The 20,957-nt window shown below is 39.3% G+C and overlaps 1 protein-coding gene across 9 annotated transcripts in view; it reads left to right on the forward strand.

Moving 5' to 3' along the window:
- HERC3 (HECT and RLD domain containing E3 ubiquitin protein ligase 3) overlaps positions 1-20,957 on the forward strand; it is a 128,711-nt gene that overhangs the window by 48,309 nt on the left and 59,445 nt on the right. For 7 of the 9 annotated variants that reach the window (XR_010409467.1, XM_064584788.1, XM_064584792.1 and 4 more), the window contains 4 exons: positions 7,520-7,679; positions 12,308-12,402; positions 13,235-13,456; positions 14,421-14,512. Coding sequence is in view for 8 of the 9 variants with exons in the window: in XM_064584788.1 (XP_064440858.1) it covers positions 7,520-7,679; positions 12,308-12,402; positions 13,235-13,456; positions 14,421-14,512 (569 nt within the window). In the remaining variant the exon portion in view is untranslated. The remainder of the gene's footprint in view (positions 1-7,519; positions 7,680-12,307; positions 12,403-13,234; positions 13,457-14,420; positions 14,513-20,957) is intronic. The other 2 variants (XM_045880764.3, XM_045880767.3) reach the window with 1 other exon arrangement.

Genomic DNA, 20,957 nt, shown 5'->3' on the forward strand with positions numbered 1-20,957 from the left:
ATAAGTACAGTAAACCCAAATAAGATAAACCAAAAGAAATCCACACCTAGAAGATCATAACCAAACTTCTAAAAATTAAAGACAAAATACTTGAAAGCAACCAGGGGAAAGACACATATTACTTGTAGGGGAATATTCATTGACATCATTATGGATTTCACCCCAGAAACTATGGAGGCCGTAAGTAGCATGGCCACTTTTAAAGTGCTGCAAGAAAAGAAGTCAACTCAGAATTCTGTATCCAGCAAAAAACACTCTCCACAAATGAATGTGAAATGAAGGCATTTTCAGATGAAGGAAAAGTCAGAGAATCCATAGCCAGCAGACCTGTACTGAACCATTGCTAAAAGAAGTTATTTTGACAGAAGGGAAATGATACCAGAAGGAATATCAGAACATCAGGAATGAATAGAGAGCAACAGAAATAGTAGATATATGGGCAAATATAATAAACTATTCTCTTCTTGAGTTCTTTAAAACATACTGATTGATAGCAAAAATTATAACCTTGTGATAGAGTTTTCAAAGTGTTGCAGATGTACTATTTAAGACTGCTGTAGCTTGGGTGGGGAGAATGAAGGAACCTATATAGTGTAGAGTTTCTGCATTTTACTTGAAATAGTACTGATTCTAAGTAGACTCTGAAAGGATAACTATTTATATTGTAATCCCTAGAGCAATCACTTAGGTAACCATACAAAGAGATATCGTAAAAAAGACCACAATGAATTAAAATAGAATACTAGAAAGTATTTAAATAAAGCGAACAAAGGCAGGAATGAGGAAAAAAGCAATGAAAAACAAAGGGAATGAACAGAAAACAAATAATAAAAAAGTAGGTCAAAAATCCAAATATATCAATGATTTTATTAAATATAGTCTAAACAAAACAATCAAAATATAGATCTTATATTAAATTTAAAAAATTAGGGGCGCCTGGGTGGCTCAGTTGGTTAAGCGACTGCCTTCGGCTCAGGTCATGATCCTGGAGTCCCGGGATCGAGTCCCACATCAGGCTTCCTGCTCAGCAGGGAGTCTGCTTCTCCCTCTGACCCTCCTCCCTCTCATGTGCTCTCTCTCTCTCTCATTCTCACTTTCTCAAATAAATAAATAAAATCTTTAAAAAAAAAAAATTTTAAAAATTACCCAACCATATGCTGTATATAAGAAATTGACTTCAAAAATAATAATCTAGGAAGTTTAAAATACCTACTCCTGGGCATTTATTTCAGAGAAATGAAAACTTATTCTCACACAGTAACTTGTACAGAAATGTTTATTGCATCTCTCTAATTGCTAAAAACTGGGAACAGTGCTTTGTGGTACATCCATAATGCAGTGGAGTAGTACCCACAAATAAAAAGGAACATACCATGAGATACGTGCTACAACCTGGATGAGTCTTCCAGGCATTATATTGAATGAAAGAATCCAGTCTTGAAAGGTTAGAAACTATAGGATCCCATTATGTGACAGTATTGAAAATATAAAACTATAGTGCTAAAAAACAGATTAGTGGTTGCCAGGAGTTAGGTATGAGGAGAGTGTGTGACCAAGGGACTTTTTTTTTTTGAGTGATGGGACTGTTCCATATCTTCTTTGTGACATGTGCTTGAATTCATAGACTTGTACATAATAAAAGATCAGTTTTACTGTACAATAAATAAAAAATTTGGTTTTGAAAAACTGACTCTGGTTTGAGTGTCTTGGTTCAGAAACAAGATATAATTCCTGCTGTGGAGAGATCTCTTTTATGGGGGTGGGATCACTTTAAAGTGTGAGTTGTATTATAGAGTTGAGACTCTACTGAGCATAGCCCAGGCTCCCCCTCCCCCAAATGTTTAGATGAGAATACTTAAGAAAATAGTTGGAATATGGCTTAGGACAAAACAGATACAGAAGCAAACAATGGAGAGAGAGCCTAGTCATGTTGTGGGAAGACAGGGCACCCCAGGAGGAGAGTCAGGCACTAGGAAATTCTTTTTTGGGGGGATCTGCAGGAGAATTTGGATTATATTTTGTTTTGAGTGGTTTGCTGAGATAATGTTTATTTCCCTCATCCCAGAACTGCAGTAGAAGTCAGCTGCCCCCCTCAGACTGGGTTGACAGTACTGGGGGAACACTGCCAGGGGAGAGCAGAATGTAGCAGCAAGAGGCAGGATGTGCACTAGGGTGAGTCCCATGGGAAACAGGAACGAGGGTTGGGTGAATGTGAGGACTCAGAATCCACAGGATGGCAGGGCAAAGCACAACATTTCTCACAGGATGGCTCTGCCTTTTGTTTTCTACTCCTAAAGAAAAGTGTAATCCTGGAGTAGACAATTTGGGGAACCTCAGAGAGGAGACATTTAAGTAATGAGAGTTTAATTTCTTTTGTCATACCAACTGCTGACATTTAATTTATTATAGTTTTATTAGTTAAAATTTAGTAGCAAATATTGAGCACAAATTTTGTATATTCTCTATGCTTTCCATTCAACTGCAAACTACTGAATATATTTCTCATCTGAACAATGAGGAAAAGGTCCATTTCCCACTTTTCATATCTAGGCTAATCACTTCACTGTTACTTTTACCAGTTTCGTATCTGTCTAATCTTTTTCCATGACAGAATGTAATACAGCCTAGTGGGTACAATGGGCTCTAAAGTCAGAAGGACCTGGGATCCAATTCTAGTTTCTCCACTCATTAGTTGTGAATCTTGGCCAAATTACATATGTTTTCTGAGTTGGGGCTTACTATAACCCTGCCTCACAGGGTTGTTGCAGGATTAAGTAAGTGTTTGACATCATGCATTTCCCTCTAGGCTCATACCATCCTCTCTATTGCCACCCTTTGATGGTTTAATGCCCAATTCACTTTTACCTGAAAATACATTTAAAATTTTGTGGGCTCAAAACCAAGTAGAAATAATCATAATAACGTAAGTCCAGTTGAACTGCTGACTTGTTCTAAGCAGTACTCCACATTTGCCGCTGTTCTGGCTCATTCCTATTACCTTGCTCATTCCTATTACCTTGGCTCATTCTGATTTGAGAACATTGCTAAGGACTGTTAAAGACTTGAAAGGGTTGCTATGAGAGGATCAGAGAGAAAATATACTTTTATCCTCAAAAAATGCCAAATATTTCTTCAGCGTGTTTAATTATTTTAATGTGTGGGTTGAGGTTCTGTCATGATCTGCACAATATAGCGTAGAGTCTTGACAGAATGAACCAGAGAGACTGCATGTGAAAATGTACCTGCAGCCTGAACGTTCCCAACTGGAGCAGGGGAGTGTTCAGGGAGGGGTGTGAATGAAGCATTCATTCCCACGTCGGCCTGACCTGGGGAGTGGATTCTGGAAGAGGGATTATAACGTCACTCCAACAGATCCCCAGTCTGAATCAGATGAGCTTAGTTTTCTGGCTAGAAGAAATCAAATAAGTTGGACTTGGTGCAGTCACCGGTTTGATTCCTCACAAATTTTTGCATTACCGAGCGTTGCCTTTGGGGCTGCAGGTTTTGTTGTAGCAGTGGTGGTTTGGTGGCTAATGACCAGGAATTGGTTTGTCTTAGGTTTTACCATGCCCTTTTGAGGCTGTTCGGCTGTGGTAAACAAGATCAAGAGGGATGCTATTGACAGGTTTTGAGGCAAGAACATAGTGGCAGATCAGGTAAAGAGCATCCTGTTAGGCTGAATGCTGACGTCCGGGCAGGAAAGGCTAATGGTTGGCGTAGGAAGTCAGGTATTAGGGGCCAGGCCTCAGTCATGGCTGAGGTGTCAGGCCAGGTGCCCAGGCCCAGGAGGACATAAAAGCTGCCCAAATCCTGGAACTGTGGTACAAGGTGGATATTTGGTGAGAGGAGTAGAGTCTGAATCACCCAAGGTACTTCAGAAGGAGTTTCTTACCTTATTCCAAAATAAAGACAGGACTGTTCCTAGTGCGTGAGGCAAAGCTGAGTTGGGATATGGGGTCTAATAGTGAATAGAGGTTAAAGAAGTTGGGCAATGGGAACTACAGGAGTTAAAGCGTCTTTTAGGAGATTTCTCTGTCATGAGCATGTTTTCGGTTGCTTAATTTAAATAAAAACTTTGTTTCCAAGTAATATATTTATACAAACTATCTTTAGGTCAAACAGAAGCTCCCTGCCTCCCCTGCAGCTTCACTAGCAGAGACCATTTCTCTGAACAGTTTTAGCTCTTTCTTTTAATATTTATGTTTTCTAAATGACATGCTTATATGCTGTTTCTTGATTTTTTTTTTCAGTATTGGACATAACATAGAGACACTGGGGAAGATTAGCATTCCTTTATATTCTCCATCTACTCTTTCCTCTTCCTCACCCCTAGATACTCATCCTTTCCCAAATAATTGATTGCTGAAATCATTTGACAATTAAATTTTTGATTATGTAAATTATATTTGTTTGGTTTTTATGGTTCTGTGTTCAATGATTGCTTTTATTTCCTATAAGACATTTTATGTATTTTCTGGAGTTAATTATATCTTTTTTTTTCTTTTGCATAGTAACCTCTGTATTCTCTGACAGAACTGTAAAACCCATAACAATATAAAACTCATCAGATTGTATTTTGCTTTTCACCTTGGAGACATTCCTTCAACTTTGCCTCATGGGCCTGCTACATTATAGCTGTTTTGGAAATGTTCTTCACCTAAGAATTCTTATGTAGGATTTGTTTGCTGGATCCTGAATCTTCCTTTGTTTAGGAGGCATTATCTTATGGTAACTTTCTGAGAGAGGCAGCATTGGAGGTAAAATATTTTGAGAGCCTTACATGCCTGCAAATTATTCCTTTTTCCCCTCTCTCCTCATATTTTATTCATGGTTAGTTAGATATAGAATTCTCAATTGGAGGTCATTTTCCTTCAATATTGTGAAGGCATTGCTCCATTGTCTTCTAGTTTTCAGTATTGCTTCTGAGAAATCTAATGCCATTCTGATCCCTGTTCTATTGTATATAAATTGTTTTCCGTTCTAGAAACTTTTAGAGTCTTTTTTGGTGTTCTAAAATTTCAAGATGAAGTCCTCTGAAGTAGGTCTTTCATCAGTCATTATTCTGAGTCCTTCATAGGTCCTATCAATGTGAAATTTAAGTCCTTATGAGAACTTTTCTTGTATTTCTTCTTTGAAATGGTTTTACCTTGTATTTTCCCCATCTCCTTTATGGAGTTCTTATTTTTCCATTATTGGACCTCTTGAAGTAATCCCCTCATTTCTTTCTTTTTTAATCCCCTCTGTTTTGCTCTTTGTCTTTTTGTTCTATTTCTTAGAAAATTTCTTCTTCTTTTTTTTAATTTAAATTTTAGTTAACATACAGTGCAATATTGGTTTCTGGAGTAGAATTCAGTGATTCATCACTTACATACAACACCCAGTGCTCATCACAAAAAGTGCCTTCTTTAATATCCGTCCCCTACTCGCCTCCCTTCATCAACCCTCAGTTTTTCTCTATTTTTAAGAGTCTCTTATGGTTTGTTTCCCTTTCTACTTTCCCCCCTTCCCATATCTTTATCTGTTTTCTTTCTTAAATTCCACATACGAGTGAGATCGTATGGTATTTCTCTTTCTCTGACTGACTTATTTCACTTAGTGTTATACACTCTAGTTCTATCCACATCATTGCAAATGGCAAGATTTCTTTTTTTTTTTTTTTGAAGGCTGAGTCATACTCCATTGTATGTATATACCACTTCTTCTTTATCCATTCATCAGTTGATGGACATTTGGGCTCTTTTCATAGTTTGGCTATTGTTGATAATGCTGCTGTAAACATCAGGGTGCATGTAACCATTCGAATCTGTATTTTTGTATCCTTTGGGTAAATATTTAGTAGTGCAATTGCTGGATCATAGGGTTAGTTCTCTTTTTAACTTTTTGAGGAACCTCCCTACTCTTTTCCAGAGTGGCTGCACCAGTTTGTATTTCCACCAACAGTGTAAGAGGGTTCCCCTTTCTCCACATCCTTGCCAACATTTGTTGTTTCCTGACTTGTTAATTTTAGCCATTATGACTGGTGTGAGGTGGTATCTCATTGTGGTTTTGATTTGTATTTCCCTGATGCCAAGGGATGTTAAGCATCTTTTCATGTGTCTCTTAGCCATCTGGATGTCTTCTTTGGAAAAATGTCTATTCATGTCTTCTACCCATTTCTTAACTGGATTATTTAGTTTTGGGGTGTTGAGTTTGGTAAGTATAGATTTTGGATACTAACCCTTTATCAGCTATGTCATTTGCAAATATCTTCTCCCATTCTGTAGGTTGCTTTTCAGTTTTGTTGACTATTTCCTTCATTGTGCAGAAGCTTTTTATTTTGATGAAGTCCCAATAGTTCACTTTTGCTTTTGTTTCCCTTGCCCCTGGAGACATGTCTAGTAAGAAGTTGCTCTGGCCAAGGTCAAAGAGGTTGTTGCCTGTATTCTCCTCTAAGATTTTGATGGTTTCTTGTCTCACATTTAGGTCTTTCATCCATTTTGAATTTATTTTTGTGTATGGTATAAGAAAATGGTCCAGTTTCATTCTTCTGCATGTTGCTGTCCGGTTTTCCCAACACCATTTGTTGAAGAGACTTTTTCCACTGGATATTCTTTCCTGTTTTTTTGAAGATGAGTTGACCATATGGTTGTGGGAATTTCTTCAATTCTTATTTCCCAGTCTGCTTTTGAAAGGTTTTTGTCTTTAAATTCATGCTGCCATATTTTCATTTTCTAAGATGATTTTATTCCTCAAATGTTTGAATGGTCCTTATCTTCTTCTATTTCTCTAACAGCTTAAATATTTTTTCTGCGCCCAGCATGATCCTTATCTTCTGAGTTCATTTTCTCTTTTTTTTCTTTCATGTTAGCATTTTCCTCATATGTGAGGAAAGTGCTGTGCCCAGCCTTTTATATTTAAGAGTGCGGTTCTAAAATGTGAGTGGAATTGTGTGAGGGCAAGGCTTGTTAAGTCACAGGAAGCTGGACATTTCATTGGGGGACCCACAGATGCCAGTGTCTGTGGATCTTCTCTTTTGGGCCTTTTTTTTTTTTCAGAGAAATCCTCCTTTTTCTTGGCTAGGTATTATGTATGAGGCTGTGTTCTGGAACCTTGGGGAGAAAGGTATTTTCTGGATTAGGGAGGGAGGGCTCTGGGAAAGGAGTCTTATTGTTCCCAAGCAGAATTTTACCAGTCCCACTGGTTTAAGTAATATGCCTCATTCCCACTCACATTTGAGCCTCTCTGGTTCAGTATCTCCCAACAGTAAACCTCAGGCTTCTCCCTGGAGAGAAGCACCAGGCCCAGGGGGGAATACCTGGGATGTATGTGGTGCTGCAGTCATATATGCTACCCAGTGTAGCTGGGCTCTAAACTGATAGCTTGTAGAAATGTATGAAATTTATAATCCCTATAAATATACAGATTTAGTGGTTCTTTGTGAAAAACGAAACTGCCTAGAAGGATAATTCTGTGTAAGAAAGTCTTGTGTGATTCCTATTTCTAGGCTCTACATTTTCCTCCTTGGTTTGGTCTCTTTCAGAGCAAATTGGAGCTTTGGCAGATCAGCACATTGTCCATGTGGCATGTGGCGAGTCGCACAGCCTGGCCCTCAGTGACCGGGGCCAGCTGTTTTCTTGGGGTGCAGGGAGTGATGGTCAACTAGGACTCATGACTACCGAGGATTCGGTGGCAGTGCCCAGGTAAGAATGTCACAGACAGGAATCTGAGTTTTCAGATGCCAGTTTTATAAATACTCTTTCCTGCTCTTGCTTTGTTAGAATCCTTGTTATGGTTCTGCTTTCTTTACTTAGTTGCTGGTTTGTTTTTTTTTGTTTTTTGGTTTGTTTTTTTTTGGGGGGGTGCCACTACTGTGCCTTATACTTTATAGCACTTGTCACAAAAATTGTAATTATTTATAGAAGTGTCTGTCTCCAGTTAAAAAATGTGAGTTGTTCAGGAATTGTACTTTATTTATTCTAGTAACCTGGTTGTTAGCATAGTGTTTGGAATTCAATAAATGTTTGAATAAAAAAAGCATCTTTTCTCTTGCTGGACTTACTAACCTTTAACTTAAAATTGTAAGCCTAAATCAATTACTCAATTAAGGACTCTAAACTAGAATCAAAAGTTTGACCCGTTTTCTAATAATAGCCATTATGAGCATTACAAACAGCTAAAATACCAAATATGCAAAAGTTTTTTCTTTTTCTTTTTTTTTTTTAAAGACTTTCTTTATTTATTTGACAGAGAGAGAGACAGCGAGAGCAGGAACACAAGCAGGGGGAGGGGGAGAGGGAGAAGCAGGCTTCCTGCAGAGCAGAGAGCCCAATGCGGGGCTTGATCCCAGGACCCTGGGATCATGACCTGAGCCGAAGGCAGACGCTTAACGACTGAGCCACCCAGGCAAGCCCAAAAGTTTTTTTGTAACACAAAATACTAATACATGGTTTTGAGACTCAAATATTTATTTAATTTCTGAATCTTAGATGATTTAATAAAGTATCTAACAGATGCTTCAGCACTAAGTAAACATCCAAAATACTGAAGTTACTTCAAGGTGCTTTTCTTAGGGGGTGAAGTCTCAGTGTGTGGAGGTTCTTGGTGATCAAAGAGGCCACTAGTTTATTTCCGCCGCTTAATTCCTGCCCTTTTGTATTACAAACATAGAGCACACCCCTACTGTTGTACTTGTCGTGTTCACTGTAATTGTTTATTTAATGACTGTTTGTCAGACAAAGCTGGGAACTTTTGATGACATGAAACCTGGATTACTCACTTTTGCATCACCGTTGTTAAGGGAGTCCAGCACATTTATTGCTTATTACAAGGCCGTTTAATAAATGGCCTCTCCTCCCCTGCCCAATTATTGTTCCCCTTTAAAGGACAAAATACTCTTCTTCCTCTTCCTTTTTTGCCCTTCTTAGGTTTTTGTAACTTTAATCAAAAGCTGTTTTAAGGAAAAGAGGAACATGGAGGTAAGAGTGATTTGATTCATTTCCTGACTTAGAACAGGTAATATTTTGGATTCATTTTTCCAAAAATTAGTTGAATTTTGGGGAAAAGAGAGAGTAGCAATAAGAAAAAAGGGCACTATATATATATATATATATATATATATTTTTTTTTTTTTTTAAGATTTTATTTATTTATTGACAGAGAGAATGAGAGACAGAGAGCATGAGAGGGAGGAGGGTCAGAGGGAGAAGCAGACTCCCTGCCGAGCAGGGAGCCTGATGCGGGACTCGATCCCGGGACTCCAGGACCATGACCTGAGCCAAAGGCAGTCGCTTAACCAACTGAGCCACCCAGGCGCCCCGGGCACTATATATATTTTAATGAAATTATGTGACTATTAAGGAAAAGATTCATAACGTCACTGACAAAAATATTTTACTTGTTGGGGCACCTAGGTGGCTCAGTCATTAAGCGTCTGCCTTCGGCTCGGGTCATGGTCCCAGGGTCCTGGGATCGAGCCCCGCATCGGGCTCCCTGCTTGGCGGGAAGCCTGCTTCTCCCTCTCCTGCTCCCCCTGCTTGTGTTCCCTCTCTCACTGTGTCTCTCTCTATCAAATAAATAAATAAAATCTTTAAAAAAAAAAAGAAGTCTTCTGGTGCAGGGGCGCCTGGGTGGTTCAGTCGGTTAAGCGGCTGCCTTCGGCTCAGGTCATGATTCCAGGTCCTGGGATCGAGCCCCGCATCGGGCTCTCTGCTTGGCGGGCAAGCCTGCTTCTCCCTCTCCCACTCCCCCTGCTTGTGTTCCCTCTCTCGCTGTGTCTCTCTCTGTGTCAAATAAATAAAATCTTTAAAAAAAATTTTTTTACTTGTTGATGACCAGAGACTCAAAGATTTTTAGTGGCATTTCATTTCTAAAAATGAAGTAACCTGTGTTATAGTAACAATTTAATTTTCATTAGTCATGTCTGAATTAAGGATGACTTCTGAGGCTTTGGTTTGTGTATAATTTTATGTTAAAACTTAATTGAAATTAATTTCTTAATTCATACCCTAGTATTGTGGAAAGTAACATAGCTTTGAAGTCAAACAGCCCTCCCATTCTAATACTGGTACTATTATTAATTAGGTGAGTGACCTTGGGCAAATTGTTTAACTTATCTAAGCCTTGATTTCTTAACTTAAAAATGGAGTTATGTGTTGTGTACCTTTACGAAGTTACTGGGAGGAGAGAATGAGACGCTTAGGTAAAACACGTTATATGCTGGCACTCTTTATATATCCCTCCTGTCCACCTCAAGCCTATCATTTCCCTGTTGTTTCTTTGTTTTTTTGACCTGCTTCCTTTCTGTAACTGTGATTATGAAGATTGTGGTAAGGGTAGCGGTTGACCCATAAAGGGAGAATCGTGGGGAGTTTGAGTGGAAACTGGCCAGGGAAAAAAGGGCTGTTACTGCATAAAATTTCTGAAACCTGGTCCCCTAGGCAGTAATGCATTTTCCAATTTTAAAAAATAGTGGGGTTCTGCAAACTTTTAATACCTGTACAACGTGGATGAATGTCCAGGGAGTTATTCTGAGAGGCAAAAAAGCCAATCCCAAGAGGTTGCCTACTATGTGATTTTATTTATGTAACATTCTTGAAATGACAGAATTTTAGAAATGGAGGGTAGATTAGGGGTTGTCAGGGGTTAGGGATAGGGGAGGGGAGCAGTGGTTATAAAAGTACAGCATGAAGAATCCTTATGGTGTTCAAACTGCTCAGTATCTTGACAGTGGTGGTGGATACACGAACCTACACAGGTGGTAAAATTAATACACAGAATTGAGTACAAATAAAACTGGGGAAGTATGAGTAAGATTTGTAGATTGTATTAATACTAGTTCCTTGGTTACGATTTTATACCATAGTTTCACAAAGTGTCACCACTGGGGGAAACTGGACAAAGTATACAAGGGCTCTGTCTGTATTATTTCTTACACCTGCATGTAAGTCTACAGTTACCTCAATAAAAAATAGTTGGGCTCTATTTGATACTAAATGCCTATGTGAACTCTGTTTTATAATCTTTTCATATCTGAGAAAATAAAACATTAACAAAGGTAATATCTGCTTGTCACTTGAAATAATCTCCTCCTCCCCCACTGGGCATCTATCTTCTAAGATGCCCCTCTCCTGAGAGCGTGTCCATCTGACTCCTTGACTTAATGAAGAAGATCATGGCAACTTGCAAGCTGTACAATAGAGAGTGGGAGATATTCCCAGGTGCCCAAATCTGTGGGGCAGCACCAAGCACCATTACGTGGATTTCTTTTCATTTTTTTTTTTTTTTTACCACAACCCCGTGAAGTAAGTACTGTTCTTGTCCCCGTGTTTCACATGAGCAAGCCCACAGGAGCAGGATTTGAAAAGTACTCTACGCTCTTCCTCTTTACCATCCTAGGGAATTTAGGTTTTGTCCTTATTTTTTCAAAATTGTGGCAAAATACACCTCACATAAAATTTTGCATCCTAACCATTTTTAAGTGTATAGCTCAGTAGTGTTAAGTATATTTACATAGTTGTGTAAACAATCTCCAGAAATTGCAAAAATTTATCTTGCAAAAATTAGTCTTTATCCCTTAAATAACAGCTCCCCATTTCTTCTCTCCCAGCCACTGGCAAGCAGCATCAGACTTGATTTGTATGAATCTGACTACTCTGGATGTCTTTCATAAGTGCATTCATAAAGTATTTGCCCCTTTGTTAATGGATTATATCACTTAGCATAATGTCCTTAAGTTTCACCCATATTGTAGCATATGCCAGAATTCCCATTCTTTTGAAGGTTGATTTAATACTCCTTTGTATGAATACACCACATTTTGTTTTTCCATTCTGTTCCATCTGTTGATGGACACTTTAGTTGCTTCTACCTTTTGGGCATTGTGAATAATGCTATTCTGAACGTGGGTGTACAGATATCTCTTTGGGACCCTGCTTTCAGTTCTTTTAGCTATACCTCCAGAAGTGAGATTGCTGGATCATTTCATTGCATTGCCCTCATTTTGAAAACCACATAGACAGCAGCCAGATGCCTAGGGATCTCTCTTCTATCGTTTACTCCATTTCCCCTTCAAGGTGGTAATTAACAGAGTGTTGCAATGGGTTTAAGTGCAGATGTGTTTTTTGTTTTATTCTGTTTTGTTCTTAATAGTAACTGCCTAAGAGGTAGGAAGTTAGTGAAAGACCTAATAGAACTGTATCATGTAAGATTATGCATTTGATTTTTAAAAAGTCTTTTAGGAAAGATGTTATTTATTACAACTGTTGGGAATATTTCTGATCACTGTTTGTGTGTGAATGCCTTCTTAAGAAGAAAGCCTTTTCTGTTTTAGGTTAATACAAAAGCTGAACCAGCAGACGATATTACAAGTTTCCTGTGGCAACTGGCATTGCTTGGCTCTTGCAGCTGGTAATATAACATTGAAATGTATGCTAATGTTATGTTAATTTGGGAACCATTTCTCTTTGCATTTGTATGTGGTGTTATCTAACTGGACACTTTTAACTCACTGGTTAGGGTCTATGCACTCCTGTTAGACAGTGGTGTTTCTGAGACAGCCTTTGTGCAGCTCATACGTTTTCAGGGCGTAAACAGTGAGGAAGGTGGTCATCATTGCTCTCCCAGGGAGGATGAGAAGGAGGCAGGACTGAATCTCAGTGCTCTTGAACATACAGAAGATGGGTTTTTCTTAGCTGTAGTCACTCTCAAGCGACATTCCACTATCAAGCTCCCAAATAAGTGAAAAGGAGGGAGTTAGGGAAACCTAAGTCAGCAAACAATGCTATATTCCATGTTAGAATAAATTTGAAGGGAAATCTGTACCAACATGTCATGCTCAATGCTCTGTGAAATAGTCCAGGTCAAAGCTGGACCTCCTGAGCACTGGGTTTCATGATCTTGGTGTGTTTAGAACTAGTTCAGCTCCCTTAGTGGATCTAAGCCTGGTAATTGGCCTCTTCACAACTGAATTGACTTAAACATTTAATTTTTTCTTTTCTTTGTATAAATGTTAATAGCCTTTGAAGGGCAGTAAGACTCAGTTTACCCCTCTGTTGTAATGACAAGTGGGAGTTTTGGTTTTGGCAGTCTTCATAGCATGAAGTGTCTCTGGCCCTTGCGCTCAGGAGAGTTTGGTAGGTTGAGGGGGAGCAACTAACAAATGATCTTACTGGGCAACTGTATTGCTCTAATGAGGTTATTTTTGTGAAAGGAACTTGTATCATGTCTGGTAATACCAGTTACCCTGTTTTTATTTCAGATGGTCAGTTCTTCACATGGGGAAAGAACAGCCACGGGCAGCTGGGCCTGGGGAAGGAGTTCCCCTCCCAAGCCAGCCCGCAGAGGGTGAGGTCCCTGGAGGGCATCCCCCTGGCTCAGGTGGCTGCAGGAGGAGCTCACAGCTTTGCCTTGTCTCTCTCAGGAGCAGTTTTTGGCTGGGGGATGAATAATGCAGGGCAGCTAGGGCTCAGTGATGAAGAAGGTAAGTAAACTCTTTGTGTATACCTCTTTTATTTGTTTAACACATGCTTCTTGAGAATCTCCTGTGTGCTGGCCCCATGTTAGGTTCTAAGGGTGCAGCAATGAACAAAACAGATAATACTGTTGACTTCGCGGAGACTGCATGCTGGTGGGCAGAAGTATAGTATGTCAGATGGTTTGAGAGGAGAGTTTCCTGTTTTATATAAGGTTTCCAGAGAGGGCCTTTTTGATAAGATGTTTGAGCAGAGCCCTATAGGAGGTCAGGTGGGCAAAAGGGGACATGTAGCTATCTGGGCAAAGAATGTTTCAGTCAATGGGAACAGGATGTGTAGAGTCTCTAATGTGGGAAGATAGGTGGTGTAGTCTAGAGTGGAATGAGCGAGAGGAAGAGCAGTAGGGCTGGAGGTCAGAGAGGTAGTATAGGCCTGATGATGTAGGGCCATGGAAGCAAAGGAAAGCATTCGGCTTCCCTCAGTGAAAGGGGAAGACACCGAATGTTTTGAGGAGAAGAGTGATCCAATTTAACTTTGGCTAGCGCAGGCCCCAAGGAGGCTGGAAGACAGTTTGGAAGCAGTGGGAATAAAGTCAGATTTGAATATACTGTGAACGTAGGGCCAGTTGGTTTTCCTCATTGCTGGGTATGTGCTTGAAGTAAAGAGAGGAAAAATGGAAGGATGAAGTTGCCATTTATGGACTGAGGGAAACTCTGTGTGTGTGTGTGTGTGTGTGTGTGTGTGTTGGGGGTGGTGAGTGGACAGAGTTGGGGAGTGTGGGGAAACCATGAGTTAGGTTTTAGATGTATTCAAAATGAGATGTCTATTAGATATTCAAGTGGATGTACAGGCAGGAAGCTGAATATGTGAGTCAGGGATCCAGGGGGACCCAGAATTCATCCTAAAATAGTTGTGTATATTTCCATCTCAAAGACAAATGGTAGTGACATTCTGATTTTTCTCTTATTTTAGATCGAGAGTCTCCTTGCCACGTGAAACTCCTACGAACACAAAAAGTCGTCTATATTAGTTGTGGAGAAGAACACACAGCAGTTCTCACAAAGGTAGGGGACTCAGAGTGTTTTGGTTTGTTCTGTGATGCTTTGGTGTTGGGTATGGCACAGATGATTATTACTTGATTCATTTTGATAGTATCTTTTAGAGTAGTGATGGTGTTTAAAAATAGTTCAAAAATAGTATAAATAACCTTAAAATATAGTATATAGCAACATTCTGTGTTCCTTTAAAACAATTTAAATATGCGAAAAATACAGAGCAATGTACTTAATGTCTTAAAATTATCAACCTATTTTTTCTAAAACTATCACATGCAGAGAGAATGAAAATGTATTTTTATGTTGAACAAACACTGCTACAGATTCACTTCAATAAAATGCCTTAGCATTTGTTCAAGTACAGTTGTTAAAAAAGTAGCTAACTTACAAGGAGTTTGTGGAGCATTTAATTTCTTAGATATGAATGATTGTGCAGAATCATTTCATTTCACCTATCTCTGTTTCTCCTTATTTTGTTTTGCTTCCTAGCACATCATTGTACTTTTTTTTTTTTAATTTTTTTTATTGTTATATTAATCCCCATACATTACATCATTAGTTTTAGATGTAGTGTTCCATGATTCATTGTTTGTGCATAACACCCAGTGCTCCATGCAGAATGTGCCCTCCTCAATACCCACCACCAGGCTAACCCAACCTCCCACCCCCCTCCCCTCTAGAACCCTCAGTTTGTTTTTCAGAGTCCATCGTCTCTCATGGTTCGTCTACCCCTCTGATTTACCCCCCTTCATTCTTCCCCTCCTGCTATCTTCTTTTTTTTTTTCTTAACATATATTGCATTATTTGTTTCAGAGGTACAGATCTGAGATTCAACAGTCTTGCACAAGTCACAGCGCTTACCAGAGCACATACCCTCCCCAGTGTCTATCACCCAGTCACCCCATCCCTCCCACCCCACCCCCCACTCCAGCAACCCTCAGTTTGTTTCCTGAGATTAAGAATTCCTCATATCAGTGAGGTCATATGATACATGTCTTTCTCTGTTTGACTTATTTCGCTCAGCATAATACCCTCCAGTTCCATCCACGTCGTTGCAAATGGCAAGATCTCATTCCTTTTGATGGCTGCATAATATTCCATTGTATATATATACCACATCTTCTTTATCCATTCATCTGTCGATGGACATTGTGGCTCTTTCCACAGTTTGGCTATTGTGGACATTGCTGCTATAAACATCGGGGTGCACGTACCCCTTCGGATCCCTACTTTTGTATCTTTGGGGTAAATACCCAGTAGTGTAATTGCTGGATCATAGGGTAGCTCTATTTTCAACTTTTTGAGGAACCTCCATACTGTTTTCCAGAGTGGCTGCACCAGCTTGCATTCCCACCAACAGTGTAGGAGGGTTCCCCTTTCTCCGCATCCCCGCCAACATCTGTCATTTCCTGACTTGTTAATTTTAGCCATTCTGACTGGTGTGAGGTGGTATCTCATTGAGGTTTTGATTTGGATTTCCCTGATGCCAAGCGATATTGAGCACTTTTTCATGTGTCTGTTGGCCATTTGGATGTCTTCTTTGGAAAAATGTCTGTTCATGTCTTCTGCCCATTTCTTGATTGGATTCTTTGTTCTTTGGGTGTTGAGTTTGATGAGTTCTTTATAGATTTTGGATACTAGCCCTTTATCTGATATGTCATTTGCAAATATCTTCTCCCATTCTGTCGGTTGTCTTATGGTTTTGTTGACGAAATGTTTCCTTTGCTTTGCAAAAGCTTTTTATCTTGATGAAGTCCCAAGAGTTTATTTTTGCCCTTGCTTCCCTTGCCTTTGGCGATGTTTCTAGGAAGAAGTTGCTGCGGCTGAGGTTGAAGAGGTTGCTGCCTGTGTTCTCCTTTAGGATTTTGATGGACTCCTGTCTCACATTGAGGTCTTTCAACCATTCGGAGTCTATTTTTGTGTGTGGTGTAAGGAAATGGTCCAGTTTCATTCTTCTGCATGTGGCTGTCCAATTTTCCCAACACCATTTGTTGAAGAGACTGTCTTTTTTCCATTGGACATTCTTTCCTGCTTTGTCAAAGATTAGTTGACCATAGAGTTGAGGGTCCATTTCTGGGCTCTCTATTCTGTTCCATTGATCTATGTGTCTGTTTTTGTGCCAGTACCATACTGTCTTGATGATGACAGCTTTGTAATAGAGCTGGAAGTCCGGAATTGTGATGCTGCCAGCTTTGCTTTTCTTTTTCAACATTACTCTGGCTATGTGGGGTCTTTTCTGGTTCCATACAAATTTTAGGATTATTTGTTCCATTTCTTTGAAAAAAGTGGATGGTATTTTGATGGGGATTGCATTGAATGTGTAGATTGCTCTAGGTAGCATTGACATCTTCACAATATTTGTTCTTCTAATCCATGAGCATGGCACGTTTTTCCATTTCTTTGTGTCTTCTTCAATTTCTTTCATGAGTATTTATAGTTTCTGAGTACAGATCCTTTGCCTCTTTGGTTAGATTTTTTCCTAGGTATCTTATGGTTTTGGGTGCAATTTTTTTTTTTTTTTAAAGATTTTATTTATTTATTTGAGAGAGAGAATGAGAGAGAGAGAGAGCATGAGAGGGGGGAGGGTCAGAGGGAGAAGCAGACTCCCTGCCGAGCAGGGAGCCCGACGCGGGACTCGATCCTGGGACTCCAGGATCATGACCTGAGCCGAAGGCAGTCGCTTAACCAGCTGAGCCACCCAGGCGCCCTTGGGTGCAATTGTAAATGGGATCGACTCCTTAATTTCTCTTTCTTCTGTCTTGTTGTTGGTGTGTAGGAATGCCACTGACTTCTGTGCATTGATTTTATATCCTGCCACTTTACTGAATTCCTGTATGAGTTCTAGCAGTTTTGGGGTGGAGTTTTTGGGGTTTTCCACATAAAGTATCATATCATCTGCAAAGAGTGAGTTTGACTTCTTCTTTGCCAATTTGGATGCCTTTTATTTCTTTTTGTTGTCTGATTGCTGTGGCTAGGACTTCTAATACTATGTTGAATAGCAGTGGTGACAGTGGACATCCCTGCCACGTTCCTGACCTTAGGGGGAAAGCTCTCAATTTCCCCATTGAGAATGATATTCGCTGTAGGTTTTTCATAGATGGCTTTTATGATATTGAGGTATGTACCCTCTATGCCTATACTCTGAAGAGTTTTGATCAAGAAAGGATGCTGTACTTTGTCAGATGCTTTTTCTGCATCTATTGAGAGGATCATATGATTCTTGTTCCTTCTTTTGTTGATGTATCACGTTGATTGATTTGCGGATGTTGAACCAACCTTGCAGCCCAGGGATAAATCCCACTTGGTTGTGGTGAATAATCCTTTTAATGTACTGTTGGATCCTATTGGCTAGTATTTTGGTCAGAATTTTTGCATCCATGTTCATCAGGAATGTTGGTCTGTAATTCTCCTTTTTGATGGGGTCTTTGTCTGGTTTTGGGATCAAGGTAGTGCTGGCCTCATAAAATGAGTTTGGAAGTTTTCCTTCCATTTCTATTTTTTGGAACAGTTTCAGAAGAATAGGTATGAATTCTTCTTGAAATGTTTGGAAGATTTCCCCTGGGAAGCCGTCTGGCCCTGGGCTTTTGTTTTTTGGGAGATTTTTGATGACTGCTTCAATTTCCTTAGTGGTTATAGGTCTGTTCAGGTTTTCTATTTCCTCCTGGTTCAGTTTTGGTAGTTGATACATCTCTAGGAATGCATCCATTGCTTCCAGGTTATCTAATTTGCTGGCGTAGAGTTGCTCATAATATGTTCTTATAATTGTTTGTATTTCTTTGGTGTTGGTTGTGATCTCTCCTCTTTCATTCATGATTTTGTTGATTTGGGTCATTTCTCTTTTCTTTTTGATAAGTCTGGCCAGGGGTTTATCAATCTTGTTAATTCTTTCAAAGAACCAGCTCCTAGTTTCGTTGATCTGTTCTACTGTTCTTTTAGTTTCTATTTCATTGATTTCTGCTCTGATTTTTATTCTTTCTCTTCTCCTGCTGGGTTTAGGCTTTACTTGCTGTGCTTTCTCCAGCTCCTTTAGGTGTAGGGTTAGGTTGTGTACTTGAGACCTTTCTTGTTTCTTGAGAAAGGCTTCTTTGCTATATACTTTCCTCTTAGGACTGCCTTTGCTGCATCCCAAAGATTTTGAATAGTTGTGTTTTCATTTTCATTGGTTTCCATGAATTTTTTTAATTCTTCTTTAATTTCCTGGTTGACCCATTCATTCTTCAGTAGGATGCTCTTTAGCCTCCATGTATTTGAGTTCTTTCCGACTTTCCTCTTGTGATTGAGTTCTAGTTTCAAAGCATTGTGGTCTGAAAATAGGCAGGGAATGATCCCAGTCTTTTGGTACTGGTTGAGACCTGATTTATGACCTAGGATGTGATCTATTCTGGAGAATGTTCCATGGGCACTAGAGAAGAATGTGTATTCCGTTGCTTTGGGGTGGAATGTTCTGAATATGTCTGTGAAGTCCATTTGGTCCAGTGTGTCATTTAAAGTCTTTATTTCCTTGTTGATCTTTTGCTTAGACGATCTGTCCATTTCAGTGAGGGGGGTGTTAAAGTCCCCCACTATTATTGTATTGTTGTCAATGTGTTTCTTTGCTTTTGTTATTAATTGCCTTATATAATTGGCTGCTCCCATGTTAGGGGCATCGATATTTACAATTGTTAGATCTTCTTTTTGCATAGACCCTTTAAGTAGGATATAGTGTCCTTCCTCATCTCTTATTACAGTCTTTGGTTTAAAATCTAATTTGTCTGATATAAGGATTGCCACCCCAGCTTTCTTTTGGTGTCCATTAGCATGGTAAATGGTTTTCCACCCTCTCACTTTAAATCTGGGGGTGTCTTTGGGTCTAAAATGAGTCTCTTGGAGACAGCATATCGATGGGTCTTGTTTTTTAATCCAATCTGATAGCCTGTGTCTTTTGATTGGGGCATTTAGCCCATTTACATTCAGGGTAACTATTGAAAGATAGGAATTTAGTGCCATGGTATTGCCTGTAAGTTACTATTACTGTGTATTATCTGTGTTCCTTTCTGGTCTACGTTACGTTTAGGCTCTGTCTTTGCTTAGAGGAGCCCTTTCAATATTTCTTGTAGGGCTGGTTTTGTGTTTGCAAATTCCTTTAGTTTTTGTTTGTCCTGGAAGCTTTTTATCTCTCCTTCAATTTTCAATGACAGCCTAGCTGGATATAGTATTCTTGGCTGCATATTTTTCTCATTTAGTGCTCTGAATATATCCTGCCAGTCCTTTCTGGCCTGCCAGGTCTCTGTGGATAGGTCTGTTGCCAATCTAATGTTTCTACCATTGTAGGTTACATATCTCTTGTCCCGAGCTGCTTTCAGGATTTTCTCTTTGTCTATGAGACTCATAAGTTTTACTATTAGTTGTCGGAGTGTTGACCTATTTTTATTGATTTTGAGGGGGGTTCTCTGTGCTTCCTGGATTTTGATGCCTGTTTCCTTCCCCAAATTAGGGAAGTTCTCTGCTATAATTTGCTCCAGTATACCTTCTGCCCCTCTCTCTCTTTCTTCTTCTTCTGGGATCCCAATTATTCTAATGTTGTTTCATCTTATGGTATCACTTATCTCTCGAATTCTGCCCTCGTGATCCATAGTTGTTTATCTCTCTTTTTCTCAGCTTCTTTATTTTCCCTCATTCGGTCTTCTGTATCACTGATTCTCTCTTCTGCCTCATTTATCCTAGCAGTTAGCGCCCCCATATTTAATTGCACCTCATTAATAGCCTTTTTGATTTCGACTTGGTTAGATTTTAGTTCTTTTATTTCTCCAGAAAGGGTTTCTCTAATAACTTCCATGCTTTTTTCAAGCCCAGCTAGTATCTTTAAAGTGATGATTCTGAACTCTAGATCTGACATCGTACTAATGTCTGTATTGAGTAGGTCCCTGGCAGTCGGTACTACCTCTTGTTCTTTTCGTTGGGGTGATTTTTCCGTCTTGTCATTTTGTGCAGAGGAGAATAGATTAATGAGAGAACAAAATGCTAGCAGGGTAACAACGTCCCCAGAAAATATACTCTAAACAAATCAGAAAAGACCTGAAGCAGTGGGAAAAGAAAGGGAAAGAGAGAGAAAAGAAAAAGAAGAAAAAAAGATAAAGATAAAGACAAAAACAAACAAAAACAGAACAAAAGAAAACAAAAAAAACCCAGAATGTGATCAAATATGATCAGGCTGGTATATAGATCAGTGCCACACACTAGATTTTGGGTGTATTTTGGTCTGGTAGAAGAAAGTGCCTCCCAAAATTTTAAAGAAAGAAACTTATATATGTACAAAAATAAGGGTTGATATGATGAAGGGATGGAATATGAGTATAAAGATGGAAATTATAAAAAATTTTATACAAGGAATTGATAAGAAGTTGTTTGAAAAAAGAAAGAAGAGGATTTTAAAAAAAAAAAGGGAGAGAATGTGATCAGGCAGGGGAGAAGAAAA

Source organism: Mirounga angustirostris, unplaced genomic scaffold (genome assembly GCF_029215605.1).
Source record: "Mirounga angustirostris isolate CCGP_5_RB_7025 unplaced genomic scaffold, mMirAng1.0.hap1 SCAF_2, whole genome shotgun sequence".
In the NCBI taxonomy this organism is placed as follows: domain Eukaryota; kingdom Metazoa; phylum Chordata; class Mammalia; order Carnivora; family Phocidae; genus Mirounga; species Mirounga angustirostris.